This window comes from Syzygium oleosum, unplaced genomic scaffold (genome assembly GCF_021117445.2).
Source record: "Syzygium oleosum isolate NSW1041296 unplaced genomic scaffold, Sole_v2.1 Sole_v2.59, whole genome shotgun sequence".
Taxonomy (NCBI): Eukaryota; Viridiplantae; Streptophyta; class Magnoliopsida; order Myrtales; family Myrtaceae; genus Syzygium; species Syzygium oleosum.
This window is the reverse complement of record NW_026607543.1, coordinates 813,730-833,231: the sequence shown is the minus strand read 5'-3', so window position 1 is coordinate 833,231 and position 19,502 is coordinate 813,730. Positions and strand designations below refer to the sequence as shown.

General features: G+C 42.3%; 4 protein-coding genes across 5 annotated transcripts; all 4 read left to right on the top strand.

Moving 5' to 3' along the window:
* The first annotated feature begins 128 nt into the window (after nt 1-128).
* On the top strand, nt 129-2,822 carry LOC115690437 (DNA-directed RNA polymerases II and IV subunit 5A). The gene is made up of 4 exons (XM_056307770.1): nt 129-454; nt 962-1,141; nt 2,090-2,203; nt 2,370-2,822. The coding sequence occupies exons 2-4, from the start codon at nt 1,007-1,009 to the stop codon at nt 2,493-2,495; spliced, it is 375 nt and encodes a 124-aa protein (XP_056163745.1). The 5' UTR covers nt 129-454; nt 962-1,006; the 3' UTR covers nt 2,496-2,822.
* Nucleotides 2,823-3,896: 1,074 nt separating this feature from the next.
* On the top strand, nt 3,897-8,366 carry LOC115690436 (uncharacterized). 2 transcript variants are annotated; one of them, XR_008815733.1, is made up of 10 exons: nt 3,897-4,168; nt 4,275-4,331; nt 4,441-4,538; nt 4,722-4,791; nt 5,086-5,134; nt 6,231-6,319; nt 6,395-6,442; nt 6,660-6,739; nt 7,811-7,870; nt 8,044-8,072. XR_008815733.1 is itself a non-coding variant. In XM_030616774.2 (9 exons), the coding sequence occupies exons 1-9, from the start codon at nt 4,109-4,111 to the stop codon at nt 8,137-8,139; spliced, it is 627 nt and encodes a 208-aa protein (XP_030472634.1). In that variant the 5' UTR covers nt 3,902-4,108; the 3' UTR covers nt 8,140-8,366. The 2 variants fall into 2 exon arrangements, 1 of the variants encoding a protein (XP_030472634.1); XM_030616774.2 differs by lacking the exon at nt 6,660-6,739 and having other exon boundaries at nt 3,902-4,168; nt 8,044-8,366.
* Nucleotides 8,367-12,141: 3,775 nt separating this feature from the next.
* LOC115690426 (aldehyde oxidase GLOX1-like) lies at nt 12,142-15,845 on the top strand. The gene is made up of 4 exons (XM_030616759.2): nt 12,142-12,881; nt 13,708-13,868; nt 14,304-14,881; nt 15,064-15,845. Exons 1-4 carry the CDS (start codon nt 12,258-12,260, stop codon nt 15,663-15,665), a joined length of 1,965 nt encoding a protein of 654 aa, XP_030472619.2. The 5' UTR covers nt 12,142-12,257; the 3' UTR covers nt 15,666-15,845.
* A 1,623-nt stretch (nt 15,846-17,468) lies between these two features.
* Nucleotides 17,469-19,323, top strand: LOC115690433 (probable xyloglucan endotransglucosylase/hydrolase protein 26). Its single transcript, XM_030616771.2, has 4 exons — nt 17,469-17,711; nt 18,058-18,158; nt 18,251-18,444; nt 18,749-19,323. Exons 1-4 carry the CDS (start codon nt 17,540-17,542, stop codon nt 19,155-19,157), a joined length of 876 nt encoding a protein of 291 aa, XP_030472631.2. The 5' UTR covers nt 17,469-17,539; the 3' UTR covers nt 19,158-19,323.
* The last annotated feature ends 179 nt before the right edge of the window (nt 19,324-19,502 follow it).

Genomic DNA, 19,502 nt, shown 5'->3' with positions numbered 1-19,502 from the left:
CGTCTGGAACGCTTTCCCGGCCAGTCGTCGGTACATAGTGCTGCACCGACTGTTATCTCCTCCTCTCCCAAGCCCTAACGCAACTCTCTTCTTCATCGCTCTCGCCGTCGCCGTCGTCGTCGTCGTCGCCGTCGTCGTCGTCGTCGCCGTCGCCGTCGCCGTCGCCGTCGCCGTCGCCGCCGCCGTCGCCGTCGCCGCCGTCGTCGCCAGGATCCGGACGAGCAAACAATCTGCGACCTTGCGGCGGGAGGATATGGCTCTCTCGGGGGAGGAGATCACGAGGCTCCACAGGATCCGGAGGACGGTGATGCAGATGCTGCGGGACCGGGGGTACCTCGTCGCCGACTACGAGATCGGCACGCCCAGGCACGAGTTCGTGGAGAAGTTCGGGGAGGGCATGAAGAGGGAGGACCTCGTCATCAACAAGGCGAAGCGGAACGACAGCTCGGATCAGGTAATTGGGATGGATGGTCTTGCCGTGTCCCATTGAAGTTCACAGGCCAGGACACGTCTTGGCTGTCGTGGAAGATGTCGCGGTCTTGCTGTGTTTTGGATGCTTGAACTGCTGTTTTTGTAGGTTCTTTCTCCGTTCGTGCTTTATGAATGTGCGCGCTGCACTGGCTCGAAAATGGCGAAAGAGGCGAGCGTATCCGTTTGCCTGCGTCCCTGTGTCTGTGGGTGATGCGTCAAAAAAAAGAAATTTTGGTTTACATTAGCATTTCTTGGTGACAGGAAACAGAAGAAGAAGTCGCAAATTTATCTGCATGATTTCAATGTAATACGCTTAACGTTATTTGCGACCAAAGTCGGTCTTTTGTTATCCTTGACGGAGTGATGTGTATGGTTGCCTGTGCCAATGCGCGAAACGTCGCTGCAGCCAAAATCGACGTTTTGTTATTCTTTGTTAAGTGATGTGAGCAGTTTGGTTAAGACAATTCGCGTGGTTTGTCTCCTTTTACAGATTTATGTGTTCTTTCCTTAGGAGGAAAAGGTCGGGGTCAAGACGATGAAGACGTACACTAATCGAATGAAATCGGAGAATGTTTTCAGGGCTCTGTTAGTTGTTCAGCAGAATTTGACGCCCTTCGCACGGACATGTATAAGTGAGATATCTGCCAAATTCCACCTGGAGGTTTTCCAGGTAATTTGGTTTCTGCATTTGAGGTTATAGCTGATATGAGTGGTTTACTATTGCCAAAGGTACTTGTATCTACTTCTCATTTGTTACGTCCTTCTTTTCCCCATTCCTTCTTGGAGTCCCTGATTCTAGATCATTCAGTATTATACATAATCTCAATTGCAACTGTTAGGTTAAATCTGTTTGCTCCTGTAGGTTGTTATATAGCTCACGCAACTACTGCATGTCTCTGGAAGAATCTCACCTTTCTGAAGTTGGATTCTTCTCAAATTATACGAAAGCAGGAAAAGTAAAAAGGAAAGGTAAAAGAAAAAAGCAAATTGGTGTAGACATAGTGCACTTCACTCACCCTATGATATTCATATGATTTGATGATCGAATTGCTAAGTCAAATACAGTAGGACCTTTTATGGGACCAGTAAGTTACTCCCTTGTTTGATAGATCAAAGTCTCGGGGTTTTACAAATAAAAAGGAAAAAAGAGAAAAAAGAAAGCAAGCCTTGGATGTGGTTGCCGACACCGTCTTCAGTTTAAGTAGCTCGGTTGCGTAAGCCTTTATTAGTATAGATTCGTAATGGTGATTGACTGGAGATTTTTTAACTATTGCATTCCTGTTTGCCGGATGGCTGAATTTCTTTTCATGAAATTGTGAAGTTGTGTAAGAACAGTTCTTGATCCTTTTATATTATTTTCAGGAAATTACTCCCCTTTTTGCTGATCACCAAATATGACAGTTTCTCATGAGTATTTAAAATGTCCCTTTTGCATTTATCGAAGCAAGATTAGGCATCCAATGTGGCGATGGAGTTCGGGCATCTAAATCTATGTTAAGAAATACGCTAAGAAATGAATTCGGTGCAATACGTAGTATTTTTACGGGACATAACACCCTGAATTAGAAAAATTGTTATTAAAAGATTCTATTGATTTTGTTTAACTGCAATATTGCAGGAGTCTGAGCTGTTGGTCAACATCAAAGAACATGTTCTTGTTCCTGAACATCAGGTGCTTACGACGGAGGAAAAGAAAACCCTGCTGCAAAGATACACTGTGAAAGAAACTCAGGTGAGGGAGCAAAATTTTTTTTTTTTTCTATCTCTACAATTTATTGGCTCTTAAGGTGAAATTGACTAAATGGTCCTGTTACTCTGCAAGCATTGTCATGAATATCAATGTTAAAGCCAGTCGGATTAATCTTGCCGCTCGTATGTCTCGTGTTGGTGGTGTTCAGTTGCCCCGTATTCAGGTGACAGATCCAGTAGCAAGGTATTACGGGCTGAAGCGTGGACAAGTTGTGAAGATAATTCGGCCAAGCGAGACAGCGGGTCGATACGTTACCTACAGATACGTTGTGTGACTCGGCTCCAAGCATGTTCTTGTTCCTGAGCAGCGGGTGCTCACAACCCAGGAAACCAAGACACTAGCTGATCTGTAAGCCTTTGTGCTGCTCATCCACGAAGCGTGCCTCTGCCTCTTCTGGTTCTTGCCGCCTTTAGATCCATAGGTTGTATAAACTAACTAGGAAATTGCTCAACTAGTGCCTGAAATGTGACCTTCTGTAGAACTGAGTAGATATGCTTTTCTGTAGTCGTTTGTGGATTTTAACTTTGTAGGCTCTGTGTATAAACTAACTAGGAAATTGCTCCACTAGTTCCCAGGATGTTATTTTCGGCAGGACCGAAAAGATTTAGCTTTCTTTAGTCTGAGAGATCGTGTCGTTTGCGACTCCTTGACCTTATAGAAACAATGTGGCCTGGGCATACCAATTCGGACAAAAAGAGGCGCGCGTGTTAAGCCAAAAAGAGCAAATTGTCCTAACAACCTTACCAATCTTTCTACAATGGCGAGATTTGAACGTATATCCCTTGCCTATATATACTCAGTAGCGTCAAAATGGTATGGAACCTATCTCTAAAAACAATCACCCGTATTTTTATACATTATGTACTTCTATTCTCGGTGCTCTATGTATACGAGCCTTATACTTAAAATGAATGAGAGCCGTTGCTCACAATTTTTCAACCTTGATATCTAATTTGATATTACTTCCATGAAAAACCAATTCTACCCTACAAAAACGACGCCGGCTTTTCTTACTCTCGACCAAACCACCCATAGCGGTAGCAGCAGCAGCAACTATTGCAACCGAATGCGTTGTGAGTGCTCTAGCTTAAAAACACGTACTACCATGCATACGAGTTATGACACTTCACAATTTGGTCATATCACATAATAAATGGGCTCTGATTTGAATATAAAAGAAGTTCTACGATCCTATTATCCTTAAAGATATCTAACTTAGTCGCATGATGCTACTTTTATGTGGATAATACTCGTTTGTTTTGGATCAAGTACTTTTGCACTTTCCCATAATATTTAAAATACTATCAAAATTTCAAAATACTGTAAAAAATATATATATGATTATATGTGCTAACAGTTTTTCTTTTTTATATCAATGGAGTATCCGCAACTCTTCGAGTGCTCAGCTAATCCTTATTTGATGTAATAATCTCCCGCCAAACACATACTAGGTAATTATCGGAGACACGCGAGCCGACATTTGCATGTTACGAAAGTTTTCGTGTTTTCCGGATTAACAAAAACTCAAAATGGGTGCATCCTAGCATTTAAAATTATGTAAAAAAAGGAAAAAGTAAAGAATCAATTTAGACATATCAAACACTCTATTCACAAAAGCACAATGGCATTGCTTGTATTTTAGCAAGGGCACAAAAGCCCTTATGGCCATTTGCAAAAGATGTCCTTTTGTCAGAGCTTAGAATATGTCTCTTGATCCTGCTCCTTCCCCTTTCCACTAGATATAAAACCCCTTTTGACTCAGGAATCCATAATCCTAATTAGGGTTTTTATACAGCACAAAAGGCGAAGCCTTTTTGTATATCTGCTCTTCATTCTCTCTCTCTCTCTCTCTCTCTCTCTCCTTCTGTCAGTGCGGGAGATTCTGCAATGAAACTGAAGCAATTGGAAGGTCTCCTGGGCGATCTCCAACAGTTCTCCAACCCAAAGGTAGAGTCTTTCTCTCTCTAGAGTAAATATGCATGTTGATGCTGTAAAGGGTAAGCCATTTCTGATCATCTTTGTGGGTTTTCGTCGTCGTCGTTTGTTATTGCAGGTGGAGCTGGAACAGTACCCAACCGGACCTCACATTGCTTCTCGCATGCTTTACACTGTAATTTACCTCACCCCCACGCTCGCCCGTCTCTCTTGTTTTAGTCGTTTCATCGCTGTTGATGAGTTCTTGATTGTTTGGTGCATGTTTTTTTTGGGGGGGCCATTAGGCAGAGCATTCGTTCGGAGATGTGAGCGACAGGGTCGTAGCTGATTTCGGATGTGGTTGTGGTACGTTGGGTATTGCAGCGGCCCTCTTAGGTGCAGAGTGAGTGTCTCGGCTGTCATTTCTTTTGTTGAAATTGTGTTGGCACTCTTTTCGTGGCGACCCATCCTTTTTTTAACGTTTGGTGTTCTTGAATTTGGGCAACCAGTTTAAAGTGAACCCCTTTTAGAGTGATGATCTCATGAGTCGTGTGTTGTCCTCTTTTTTCTTAATTATTATGGGCAGGCATGTTGTCGGGATTGATGTCGATTCTCAGTCTCTTGAAATCGCGTCGGCAAATGCAGAGGAGCTTGAGGTACTAGTTCTAATCGGTAACGATAGCTTTGGTCGATTAGCATGGTTCATGTGCAGAGTGCAGGTTCTTTACCTTGGCTGCTACATTTTGAATGTCGCTAAGAGGAAAGACAAATGTTTTTTATGACAGTTTGCATTTCATTCTTCTGTTTTGGCCCGAGCAGAATGAATTTTAGCTGTGCGATTTGTTCATTCACAATTAAGAACTTATATGGAACATTGATTAGAACTAGTAACTAGCTAACTAGTCAGTAGGTGATGTAATTTTGCATCTGATATTTAAATGCCTGTGCAGGTGGAATTGAACTTGGTTCAGTGTGACCTCAGCAACTTGGATTTTAGGGGTAAATTACCTTGCTTCATGGAATTTGTTATGTCCTGGCATTACCTTGCTTCTACTCTTTCATCCTACTCAATGCACTATCTTTCGGGGTCAAGGCATTGCCTTCTTGATTCTCATCGTTATCACACTTCATACAGTGACATTTACAAGTCAAATCTGGGACAGAGTGGAAGTGGAATATGAAAGCATTTATCTTTGAAGCAAAGCATGCAAATTCTTGGTAGTTAGCATCGTGCAAATACAGAATAAGAGGAGACTATACCTCTAGCTCAAATGAGATAAATCAATCAATCAATCAATCCCTCTCTCTCTCTCTCTCTCTCTCTCTCTCTGTCTCTCTGTCTCTCTCTTCCACAATGATCTTTACTGAATATATAACTCATCAAAAGTAAGGGTATGTGAGAAGTACCATTTCGTTTTACCGGATCTTTTTTTATCCATCTTTCTTGTCATACAGCCATACTTTCAAAAGATAGCAAGGTTTTGTATGTGGATACATATGTGTCAGTTAACGAAATGGTGATTAGGCAGAGAAAGGCAAGGCCCTTACATGCCCTTTGCTTAGTTCTTGCTTTGTCAGTTGACAGGAAATGTTTCCATACTGGATTAATGATAAATGAGATTACATTTCATGTGATATGTACTGAAGATGTATCTAATCTTACTACCATCCTTTACCTCCATAAGGATTGTGGACATTAGGATTGTATTATCACAATTTAGCAAAGGCATTTTTGCAAAATGTCAGATGTGTCGAAAATTGTTGGATTTAGCTGGCAAATGGAGATGCTATAACTTCATGAAATAAACCATCCATGAATAGATGCATTCCATATACGGGCTTGTTGGTCGAAGGTGTTCATGATTTCTTGTGTAGTAAATGTTCGGTATGGAACTTAGCATGCAACGAGGGGCAAAGTAACTACTTTACCCAGGTGCTATATTTTATCTTCTGTGCTGCTGCTTCTTTTTCACCGATCATGATCTCAAAATAGATTCTATATCATTAGTATCTAGTTCATGACCTAGAAAGATGTGTTTCCCAAACTTGCATAGTGGCTAATCCACATGACTTCATAACTCTCTTCTTTTTGTAGGCCACATTGTTGATACTGTCGTAATGAATCCTCCTTTTGGTACCCGGAAAAAGGGGGCGGACATGGAGTTTCTCCGAGTGGCTCTTGCAGTAAGCAAACAGGATTGTTTCTTGATTGTTGCCGTTGTGTACAAATATGGATTGATATATTACATTTGACACCAGGTTGCCTCTCAAGCAGTTTATTCCTTGCATAAAACATCAACAAGAGAAGTAAGTATTGCTCTTAAAGTTTCTTTGGAAGCTTCGACTTTGCATTCATGTCTTTTGTCATTTACACACGAGCTTTGGACACACTTTTTTTCCCTCCCTGTATTGTCCGCTATGGATTTATTTTGGAGATGTACTGGTTGGAGCAGGCTTGCAATTAAACCTTCCTTTGCTGTTTATTTAAGCCTGCCAGTTTTTTTATGAAACCATATATTGGCAGGAATAGCAGCAAAGGCCCGATTCAAGCATAAATTTTCAATCTGGCCCATTCGACCGGATTGTTATACTGGGCTCATCTTGGTATGCCTGGGTCATTCTAATGAGCTTAGTAGAATGGCCTTTGGAAATTACTGTCTTTCATATGTATGACATGATCATAGCCATCTCTTGCATGTGGGTGTGGTTTCACTGGTCATGCTGGGGAATTTGGTTCCAAAAAATATTTTTCAGCTTTCCTTTCTCTGATAATTGTGAAAAAAAATTATTTTCAGTTTCAGTTCTTCATTTTTCTAAACCAGTTATGTTGTATTTTTTTTGTTGGACGGACAATTATGTTGTACTTTAACATCAATAAACTATAACAAATATTTGGTCATTTCAATTTCCTGCTCATTCTAGTTTGGAAACTAAAGAGAAAACAACATGTGTTTTCTGGTTTGATGAGAGACTGTTTCAGTTTTTAAAATTTTGTAGACAAGCCAGACCTACCAAGTGCAACTTTTGACCATTTTTCTGTTTTCTTCGATAGAAAATTAGAAAATTTCAGTGAACAGACAAAACTTGAAATGCATGCATCTTAAATCTGTGAATGGTTTTGACCCCAAAAAATATCTGTGAATGGTAGTACGTGAGTATATACAAGATGTCAGTATACTCAAAGCTAGGCAGTGCAAGTGGGTATGGGCTTCATCTTCGTTTTTTTGTTGGTGGGGGTGGGGTGGGTTTGGGGGATGGGCATTATCTTGTACTGCAACAAACTTCTAAGAAATTTCTTCATTGTAAACGTAATGAATGTCCTGACCTTGGCTTCTAACGACCATGACACATCAAGTGGGTCAGTAATCTTGTACTGGTTTATTTATATTTGGTTGGGTCCAGTTGGTTAATGGTACCTGGTGCCTGTTGAGGTCCCCATCATGTTTAACATTATTGCTTTCCCAGCTTGCGTTGGAGAGCTTGTTAGATAGTTGTTCAATTTCATCACATGGTTTATTCATCTGATCTGACTTGTAAGCACATGGAAAACCTGCCACATATTGCCTATTTTCTGTTAAGGAAGGGCCTAAGATTTAGCTTATTCTGTTTGTCTATAATTACATCTGTCTCCCATAATGGGACAATGCTTATTATCTTTTTATCCTTTAATGGCAGCATGTTAAGAGGGCAGCACTGCGGGACTTCAATGCTGGCAGTGCTGAAGTTTTGTGTGAGGTATAAATTTGCTTTTTCATAGAAACTCTTCCAAAATCCAATGCCACTTTGTTTTGTGTTTTGTTTACTTGTATTCTTGTCTAAAAGTGCGTCTAGGTTGGAAACCCCATTCATCGCATACTTTGTTTGATGTCGCATTTCATTTCTAGTATTCTTCATTTCATGTTTGACAGCTTCGATACGATGTGCCTCACATGTACAAGTTTCACAAAAAAAGGGAGGTGGACATTGCTGTGGACCTCTGGCGCTTTGGACCACAAGGAGCTTAGGTGAAACCGGAAAAGCAGCTGCACATTTAATGGAAACCGCCGTACTTAGAAGCCGAGAAGTAGGATAATTTTTTTTTCGTGGTAGTTGGAGGACATTTGGTTTACCATTGAAGAGAGTTTCTGTATTATGTTCTGTTCATAACATGGGTAGATTGTTCACTTCAGCCCAAAAATTAAGCACCTTCTCTTGACATTTGTAATTAATCAAAGTAAGAGCTTGTTTTAAACTGTTGCCTATGCCATGTTGATGCATATTACTTAAATGTGTCACTCCTGATCACTCTCACGTGGATTTTCTCGAATCCAATACTCTATGTAAATAGTTAGTTCCCATTGATGTTTCTGGTGACAACCCTTACGGGCAAAAGGATTGAGATTCTTCCGACGTCGGTGAGGTGTAAATCGATCGCTTTACTAAGTCTCTCGAGTAACACGACACTTTATACTAAGAAAAGGCGATGTCGAAATACGTTTTTGCTGGTTATGTGCATAATCTGGAGTGGTTAATGTAGCCCCATGTACTGAAGAGGGTTTGGACTGTTTCGGAGTGTACGCACCAAGGAACAAGATTTGATCAATCTCTCCTCGTTTAACATGCATGATGTTTTGTCGTTTCCAATGTGGACCGCATTTGAGTCTATCAATGTTGTTCAAGTAAAACAATGGGCTTCTCGCAGCCAAGCAAGCAATGTTGATGGGTTTAACTCGAGGGCAGTCGTACGACCTGACATGGCTTTTCTTGTCGTCGTCCTTTTTATTTCTTTTTCAAAAGAGAGTTTCAGGCCCGTTTGATAAAGTCCAAACAGTAAAATTTCGGTTCTTTTATTCCCAAAATAATTTGAGAAACGAAACGTTTAGTGAACTTTTATTCCTGAGGCACATTTTGCAAATATTTGTGCCGAGAAACAGTTTTGGAAGAGAAATAAGAAGTAAAAAAGTTGCTTCTTGTTTCTGGCACAATTTTGATAATCAGCTTTTTTTCTTCTTTTCTTTTTTTTCTTTTCTTATTTTTGTGTTGTACTTCCCTGGACCGGGCCGGCGACCGGCGGCCTACGGTCGCCTCGCCCAGGCGGCGAGGGTCGTGACGCCCTCGCGCCAGGGCTGGCGTCGCTACACGCCATGCCAAAGAAGAAGAAAATGGGTAGAAAGAAAAAAAAATTAAACAATTCAAAATATTATTAAAATATTATTTTGGAGCAGAAATTTTGTGTAGTTACCAAACGCATTTTGTTCTTTTCTACTCTAGGAATAGAAATTTTGGACAGTTTATCAAACGCCTTAAAATACTCATAAATTGTTTAGAGTGAGAATAAAAAAATCATTTACGTTCGAAATAGTTTGGCACGAGAATGATATTCATGCGCACCCTCAGTGTCCCGGCACATGTCTCTTGGGAAAATTGTCTAAAAAATTTCAAACCCATTATTTTTTTAATACGGTCGTAAATTTAAAATTTTATTAATTGAGTCCTAAAATTTTTAATTTTTTTTAATTAAGTCCATTCGATCAATTTTAGTCGGAAATCGCTAACGTGGACACTAGCCTTCCTATGTGGCATGGCCAGTGCTAACCTAAACAACTTTTAATATTTTTTCGATTTTTTAAATTCTCTTTTCTTTTCTTTTCTTTTCTTTCTTTTTATTTTTTGGTTCAAAGGGACGACACTAGCTGAGGGCTGGCGACCTCCACCGAGAGCCAGCGAGGGCCGCCTCGCTAGATATGGCAAGGGCTCGCAAGGCCGGTGAGGGCTTCGTGGCCCTCGGACAATGGCCGGTGGCCTTGCCCACCCTTTGAACCAAAAAATAAAGTAAAGAAAAGAAAAAGGAAAAATCAATGCAAAACAAAAAAAATGTTAAAAAATTTCCACGTTAGCATCGGCCATCCCACGTAGAACGGCAAGCACTAATTGGATTACCACGTCAATGATTTCTAGCCAAAATTCCAGATAGACTCAATTGACAAAATGTGAAAAAGTTGATGACTTAATTGGTAAATTAAAATATTTAAGACTGAATTGGTAAAAGTATAATTGGTATAGGACTTTTTGTACAATTTGGTCTCTTTAACGAGTGGATTCAAAGCAAAATGACATGGAAGCACCCTTTTTTTCTAAAACAAAAAAAACAAAAAAAACTAGGATTTTTAGTTGGCAGGACAAGTATAGTTTTGATCTTATCTTAATGTCCTTCCAACATGAAAGTGGAGGACGTGTTCACGTGGTTACATCCCAAGATCCGACCAGAAGACATCACTGTCTATCCTTAGCCCCATCAAGTTCATTCTAACTTTCACTTTCACTCTGCGGTTTGATTCATATTTTATCTTCATATATGTATGTTTTGGTTGATTTTTCAAAAGTTTTACGCACTTGGAAAATATAGAAATGGACATGATTCGATGTAAAGATCAAATTGCGGACGAAAATATTCAATTAGTTTTAGTATTGAATGGGAAAGGTAAGGAACCAACTATATCGTGTCACACGACTATTTCAAGAAAGTTCTATGCATCGTGACATAAGTTCCAGCTCGACGAATACACACTAGGTATTTCATTTTCCTAAACCATACAAAGATTTAATCTAAAGAAGAACTTATATGCAACAAAACTATCGAGGAAATTCCAATTAGTCACATACTCACGACCCTTTTCTTGCCACCACCCGTGCGTTCAAGTCATGCCCTTGCTCTATAAGCCTCATCTCATTTCGATAATTAGGGCGAAATCGACGAATGAAAGACCGACCTTATCCTCGAATATCGCCTTTGCAGTGTGCAGCAACTCTCTTCGATTTGTATCCAACGATGGCCTCGCAAAATGGTGGACTACGAAAACATCACGTCTTCTCTTTCAACGACGGAAATCTTCGATTTCTTTTCGAGCGCTCTCTCTTTGCTCGAGTAGCAAAATCTAGGGCAGGATCTCCCCATTTATTTTCATATTCATGTTAAAGTGGATTACTGTATCCAAAGAAAGAGATTAAGGACATGATTTCCCTGGAGAGGGAACTTTACACAAAGCAGTAATAATCAGCTAAAACGCTCGTAACGTTCTTCATGGCCGCTGTGCTTTGCCTTCACGTATGGAAACATGCTGACACATTATAATTTAGTAAAGACCAATTTCTGTGCGGTTGAAACCGAATCTTGGGAAAAATAAAACCCTAATTTCATCGTCGTGATTGAACTGAAGTCCGACGACCCCACTCCACGTGAAAACTCCATCGAAGAGGAAAAGCATTTTACGGCTCCGTTTGTTTAACAGGAAATGAATGATTTGAAAAATATTTTCCTAAAAATAATTATTTATATTGCTTGCAAAAATTAATAAACGAAAAATATTTTCATTGTCCAAAAAAATGTTTAGACATAAATTGTTGTCAATAATGAAAACATTTTCCATTGACTAGTTATTTCAAACATTACAAGCGATCATTTTTAAGAAAATATTTTCTAAATCATTCATTTTTCGCAAAATAAACGGAGCCCACAACTCCCTTTTTGGGCCGGTTATCGCATAAATGCCGAGCTCCTTTTCGGGATTGAAGTTATTCAGACGGGTCTAATACATCATTACCACAACGAATTAATTGCTAATCAAAGACCGTCATTTCGAGGTCCAACACAAGGGTATTCTCTTCTAGAACAGGATTAATTAGTCCCGTCGAAGTAGAGTCTTATCCATGTATATCACTCGATGGAAAAAGGTGCGTTGCCCTTTCGTTTATTCCGTACGGGGGGGCGACATGCTTATGCATGTCACCGTCGGTCAACGAGCTGATCTCCATGTTGTTAATCGGTCTTCGCAAAGAAAGAGGAGGAGGTTAACAGAACCTTAAAAAGAGAAACCAAAGCCCCCCTTCAATGGCCATTTATCTGCAAACCACTCGATGCAAGAACAAAAACACACCCGATTGTCTCGAGCTGCCTCTAGAACAAAAGGATCGACCAGAAAAAAACCAAACGAAACGAAATTCGGTTGATCCCGTGCACGACCGGTCGAGAAAAGGAGGAGAACAACCTAGTCCACACGATCGGTTTTCCCCCTCCAATTGAGGAACAACCGGTATAGTACCGTTCCCCCTCCTCCCCAAGAACATCATTAAAAAGCCACGGCCGATGAGCCACATTCTTGTGTCCTACACGCCATTGAAGTCCCACGCCACCTCCTCCCTCCTCCTCCTCCTCCTCCTCCTCCTCCTCCTCCTCCCCCTCCCTTCCTCTTTCTCTCCGTCAATGGCTATCATCCTCCCACCCAAGGCCCTCTGCCTCCTCCCTCTCCTCTTCCTCTCCGCCCACTCGCAGTTCCTCCCCTTCCGGGGCAGCTTCCTCGACCGGCTCTTCGGCCTCGAGAAGCCGGTTGGCGGGTCCGGGCCGAGGGACGTGCTCGAGGGTAACGACGGTGGGGTCGCGGGCGACGAGGGGGACTGGACGGAGGCGGTCGATGCCGACCCGGGATTCAGGTTCGCGCTCTTCGGCAGCGGCACGACGGAGGCCGCGGAGGAGGGCGAGTTCGAGGGGAAATGGGAGGTCGTGTCCCAGAACTCCGGCGTCTCGGCCATGCACATGCAGCTGCTGCCGAACAACAAGGCCCTGATCTTCGACTCGACGGTGTTCGGGCCGTCCAAGATCCGCTTGGCCAAGAACACGCGCTGCCCCGTGAGGCCCAAGGCTAAGGGACCCGATTGCTGGGCTCATGCCGACATCTACGACATCAAGACCGGGGCGCTCCGGCCACTCAACGTACTCTCTCTCTCTCTCTCTCTACAAATCAAGTGGTTTCGGGATCATCCAACTATTATAAGACCCTCAAATTAAAATACGAGGCGCATATGATTACCTAATTCAATAATCTAAAATTTTTCATTTTGCAAAATTTTCCTCTCCATGAAGATTATGTCTGAAATTCTGAATTGAGCATCTAATTATAGTCGCATAAACCATTTATAATCACAATTTGCATGCATGCCCATGCAAAGATAATTGACTTTATATAATGCCTCTAGTTAATGGCATATTATCGTGTTAGTCATCCATGATATTGCTTGGTACTTGAAGTAATTTTTTTAAAAAAAATTTGTGTATTATAATATATAAAATGTATAATTCCATTATATATATATATATATATATATATATATATATATATATATGGGAGAGTGCTATTTTTTTAGAAAGGCCGCCGACAACTTTTTCATGCAAACATAGAAGAGGTCATTTCAGTTCTATTCGTCAGTCAATCTTAACTAGGTTCATTATTACGCTTAAAGTACAAACAATAATCAAAGCCCTAATCCTTACATGACACATTGGTTTTGGTTTGGATACAACATTAGAGCACAATTTACTCCTAACATGATGTACGCGGGCATGCAATTAAGGAAGTAGTAATCATGATTATTCCAACATCGTATCTGATTTGAACTTGATCCAAAGCAGTTGGACCCCAAGAGAAACTTCCATCGAGTGGCTTTGATGAAATTGCTTTTGAAAGATTGTATGTAACTGTTCAAATTTTTTCTCATCTATTGTTTTCTCAATAAATTTTGTTTCCTTGATCTATGGATAGATAATTACGGACCCGTGGTGCTCTTCCGGCGGGCTCGGAGCCGACGGAAACTTCGTGAGCACCGGAGGTTTTGACGCCGGCAGCAAATCGGTTCGGTTTCTCGGCCTATGTGACCACTGTGATTGGCAAGACACCCCCAATGTTCTTGGCAACGGAAGATGGTAAGATAATCATGGGAATTCATATTCCCAATTATGCGAATGAAAATTTTACTATATGCGTAGATCAAATCTTTTGATGATAAGGACAATAGGGTCATCTTTCTTGTATTTACCTTGCAAAGGAGATTATAAGTAAATTATTTCTTAGTCTTACAGCGATAAACTAAACTTAAATCTCACATGTATTCATCGATAGTATTTAGGTATTAAGCAAGGGAAAAATTGCCATTACAACGTATTTATACTAAGTAGTTAACCATTAATGTATTAATTCAAACTTATTTCTTCCCACATCATTTATGGTTAATTCTCAATTAATCATGACTTTTAGTAAATCTCTCCTAATCACCACCAAAAATTATTCCGTGCAATGTGGACTCATTGACGATATTTTGTAAGTTATGATTAACCTAATTTATGATCAACAATTAATAGGTACTCAACTCAGACCAAGCTCGACGACGGGGCCTTCGTTGTCATGGGCGGCCGCCGCTCCTACAGCTACGAGTTCGTCACGGTCGACAACCGGATCTCCGCCAAGACGACCTTCTTCCCCTTCCTCGACGAGACGACCGACCTCGACGAGAACAACCTCTACCCCTTCGTCAACCTCCTCCCCGACGGCAACATCTTCGTCTTCGCAAACAGCCGCTCCATCATCCTCGACCCCCGCAACAACAAGGTCATTCGCGAGCTCCCCCGCCTCATTGGCGGGTCCCGCAACTACCCAGCCTCGGGGATGTCCGCGCTCCTCCCCATGAAGCTCAAGAACAAGATGGACGCGAGGCAGGTCAAGGCGGAGGTCATCGTGTGCGGCGGCGCGAAGCCGTCGGCGTACCGGGCGGTAGAGAAGAACCAAACGTTCATGCCAGCGCTCCGGGACTGCGCCCGGATCGTGGTGACCAACCCAAACGCGCAGTGGAAGAAGGAGGCGATGCCGTCGCGGAGGGTCATGGGGGATATGCTCATCCTGCCTACCGGAGATCTCCTCTTGCTTAATGGAGCTACCAAAGGTACACATACGCACGTACATATTGACTTTTATGAGGCAAAATTGTCATAAAAATTATGTCTTTGTTATTTTGAATTTGATATTACATCATTAAGATTTCATGTTTAAATTATGAAGTGTTCATGCTTAGTCCCATTGCTGTCCTTCCATTTCTAATAGTCTCCGTTGATTTCTATCAAACAGGCACATCTGCGTGGAACTTCGCGGCCGACCCGAACTATGTCCCGGTCCTCTACTCGCCCGAGAAGCCTGCCGGTGAGCGTTTCCGGGAGCTGAAGGCCGCCACCATCCCCCGCATGTACCACGCCACCTCCATGGTCCTCCCCGACGGCAAGATCCTCGTCGGAGGCAGCAACACCAACCCGACCTACCTCTTCACCGACGTCCAGTACCCGACCGAGATGCGCATGGAGAAGTTCTCTCCCCCCTACCTCGACCCGGCCCTCCAGCAGTACCGCCCCAAGATCGTCGCTGAACTCACCGACAAGAAGATGAAGTATAACAAGAGCTTCTACGTCAAATTCAGGGTCGCCTCCGACGGCCAGAAGGTGAGCAAGAGGGACGTGAAGGTGACCATGTACGAGCCGCCCTTCACGACGCACGGGTATTCCATGAACCAGAGGCTTTTGGAGCTCGCCAACACCAAGCTGAGGAAGGAGGGCGACATCTACCACCTCGATACCAAGTCGCCCCCGTCCGGGACGATCGCGCCGCCGGGTTATTACTTGATATTCGTGGTGTACAAGGGCGTCCCAAGCGTGGGAGCGTGGGTTCAAATCCAGTAAGAAAGATGTAGGTTTTGGAGATCGGCCTTGCATGGGTCGATTCCTTATGTGTTCCTATGCCTAAATTGGGTACAGGTCGCATATGTATTGTGCTCTGGGTGTAATCTGGGGAGTGCCAGACGAATGATCACCATGGAAAGGCAATGTTTATCTCGAAATTGATGTTCTCCTAGTTTAGTACCCAGTGCCCAATCATACAGAATTTTTTTCCCATGCCGAAAAATTTCGATAAATATCAGTAAGTGTCAAACACCCGTTGATAATTAAAATGACGGGTAACGTTTTTCTAGGTAATTTGTTGATAATTTACCAATGCTTTCATGAAATTACCAATTCTTTTTTACAGTTTTCGCGAATTCCAAACTTTTTGTACTAATTTTTCCAACTTAATTGCATAGCTTACTTGACCTTCGAATATACTAATTTTTAATATGAAATTACCAACCTAAACTATAATGAATTATCAACTTTAGTCGAATTAAATTACACACTAGTTTTAGCTTACCAACTTGCACTTGTGGCTCAAGCACAAGACATATATGGTTTACACCGCTTAAACAAGAACAATCCTTTTTGAGTCAATCACTTGAGTTTTGGCTTGTGTGTAAAATATTCATTGGGGTGTACTTGTGCCGGCCGGGTCCCGGAGGTCGAACCTTATGTATTATCCGACCCTGAGTTACATAGAAATACGAGGGTCGGGCCAAATTCGGGCCAAATATAGTCGGGCCGAGATTTCTCGTGTAACGATGTCGCCCGAAGCTCGTTCATTATGCCTATCCGGGCCTCGGCGGGCTTCCCACCCATTGATCACCAGTTGCTATGGTAGTCCATAGATCCAATGTTCACACACAAGGCGAACTTCGTCATCATCAAGAGGGAAAAAAAGAAAGAAGAAAGAAAGCCGAGCAAGGTCTCGGTTTCGATTCAATCTCAAACCCACTATGACGATGCTTAGGTCATCGAAGGAACCAGTCATTGAAAAATTACCAATTCTCTGTATAGAGATGGTCCGTTTTCGATCGAAACGTAAAGATGAACTTAGTTCAGTACAAATAAATTAGCTTGAAGAGCCAATATAAATTACAATCTGCATTATAAACTCGTTAGTCTAAATCTCAATTGAAGTGTGCACGTCTACGAAGATGTTAGCTTAAGGTTTGTCAATTCATCACATCACAACTGGCAATTCCTTCCCCTTTGCATTATTAGTCTCAGGCACGACGCACTCGTCCCTCCTCCTCCTACGTCCCCAGCTGGGTCGCCCCCAAGATCTGGTCATCACAAAATTTAATTTTTCCCCCCCTCATTGAATTGCGAAATAATTTAATGGAAAAATTAAATTGGAAACAAACACAGTTTGAATGCTTCATGTCCATTCAGTTTCGTTGCTGGAGTGAATTTTGCCATAGCTATTCCTGTTTATGTAACACCAAAGAGTTTGGATGTGTGGTCCGGATGCGGCAGATTTCGTGTTCGAATCGCAATGAATCCAATTCGAGGTAACCTTCACCGTAGTCGAGGTGACAAAGGTGAGGATGGAACATGCTTTCTCAAACGTTACTGCTCAATTAGGATTAAGATTTCATCCTTACTTTGTAGCTTAAAATTGTTAATTATTGTAAGGGGAGCTGAACAGGAGGACAACATGAGTAGTCCTAGAAAGGGTCAGAATCCAGAGCCCCTGACAGGACCAACACATTCTAGGACAACATGTAAAATATTCATCAGAGGAAGTTCTTTCCTGGAAAGGTCATAAGTTCTAGTTCCTAGTTATTTAAAGGCCTCAGAACCAAGGCAAAGAAGACAATCCACCTCACAACACCATCACAAGAGTTTTGATACATCTTGAGAAAGAAGCAGAGAGAAGAAAGATGGCAAGGCTTCCTGTTTTATTGATCACTCTCTTCTTCTCCGCCGCCTTCGTGGGTCGATGCCGGGTCGAGGCCGCGTTCTGGGACACCTCGTACTTCACTTGGGGCGCTCGGCAGTCCTCGGTTTTCAACAACGGCAACGATGTTCAACTCGTGTTGGACAAGATTTCTGGTATTAAAGTTTCTGATTTCAACAAATCATTCGTGTCATAACCTGTATACTCAATGTGCTAATCAGTTACACAGTTCGAAAACGCTGATTTAATGTCTAGCGGATCGAATTAGCATTGCAAGAAGCGCTTCAAGATCAAGGGGACATTGATGTTGACCAGAGAAATGTACATGGCAGTCATTACAAGCTGAATGGACAGATATTTTTTAAGTTGCTGGGTTTAGGATCTGACCAGAATACCAGTATAACACTAATCAAAGCCGGCGGTCTTATTATAAATGAATTTCAATGTGCGGAGCTGATTATAGTTTATCCTCTTAGCGGAATATTGGTGTTGGATTTGCAGGCTCGGCCTTTCAGACCAAGAGCGCGTACCTGTTTGGAAGCATCGAAATGCTGATCAAGTTGGTCCCTGGAAATTCTGCTGGGACAGTCACTGCATACTATGTAAGATCAAACCAAACTTTATCTGTGCAGAAAAGCCCCTAAACTTACAAATGTTAAGGATTCGATCGCGTTTATGCACATATTTTATGCAGCTATCTTCCACGGGGTCGAAGCACGATGAGATCGACTTCGAGTTCCTGGGCAACGTTTCTGGACAACCTTACATCATCCACACAAACATTTTCGCTCAAGGAGTCGGTAACAGAGAACAGCAGTTCTACCCGTGGTTCGACCCCTCGGACAGTTTCCACAACTACACCATTTTCTGGAACCCCACCGAAGTTGTGTAAGTTCCAAGTCACACGTAGCGCTCGCCAATCTCTTAATTTCGATATAGATTTGATCTTCTAACTACAACAAGGGATCCACAAAAAGCTAGGGTTATGCTAAATTGGTTGGTTCATTCCACATGGCCTAAATAGATGCATGTGTCAGTTTAAAAAGCAAGAACTGTATGTTCGATCGCATTCGGAAAAAGTGCGATTGACGGTTTAAGTGGTTCCATCGAAAATGGTTCGAACTTTGTAAACTTTTTCGCGACTACTTAACGACACAATAGCGCTCATATTGCGATTTCGTGTTGAGAGCAGGTGGTACGTCGACAGCATACCCATCCGAGTGTTCAGGAACTACCAGAGCCAGGGGGTCGGGTACCCGAACGAGCAAGGCATGAAGGTGTACGCAAGCCTCTGGAACGCGGACAACTGGGCCACGAGGGGCGGGCTCGTGAAGACCGACTGGCGGTACGCCCCCTTCGTGGCCCAGTTCCGCAACTTCCAGTCTAGGGCCTGCAATTGGTACGGGACCAGCAGCATCTGGCAGTGCGCGGCCAAGACGCCGGCGAACTGGTACACTTCGCCGGCCTACAGCCAGCTCAGCAACGCCCAGCTGGGGCAGATGAAGTGGGTGAGGAACAACTACATGATCTATGACTATTGCCAGGACACCAAGAGGTTCAACTTGAACATGCCTCCTGAGTGCTCCAAGCCCCAGTATTGATTTGATGTAGCAGCATTGCCACGGAGAAATTGTTGTTCTTTGCAAGAGTGATCTATTTTGTATGTTCAATTTGTTTTCCATTGGTTCGACAGTAAACCCATTTGATGTCTACTTGTATGGATCATATATCACTTGATTAATGTTTTACTTGGCGAATGGACCGTATCGCTCGAATCTTCTTCTCTTTTCTTCTCTCTTTTCTTTCTCATTGTTTTCGACGTATCAACTTTCAAAAAAAAGTGACAATATGATTAGTGAGACAGACGATTACACGAATCTTCATGAACCTTCTAATCTCAATTGAGACAGTAGGCTCGTTCGGACTCGTCTTCCTACTGTCTAACT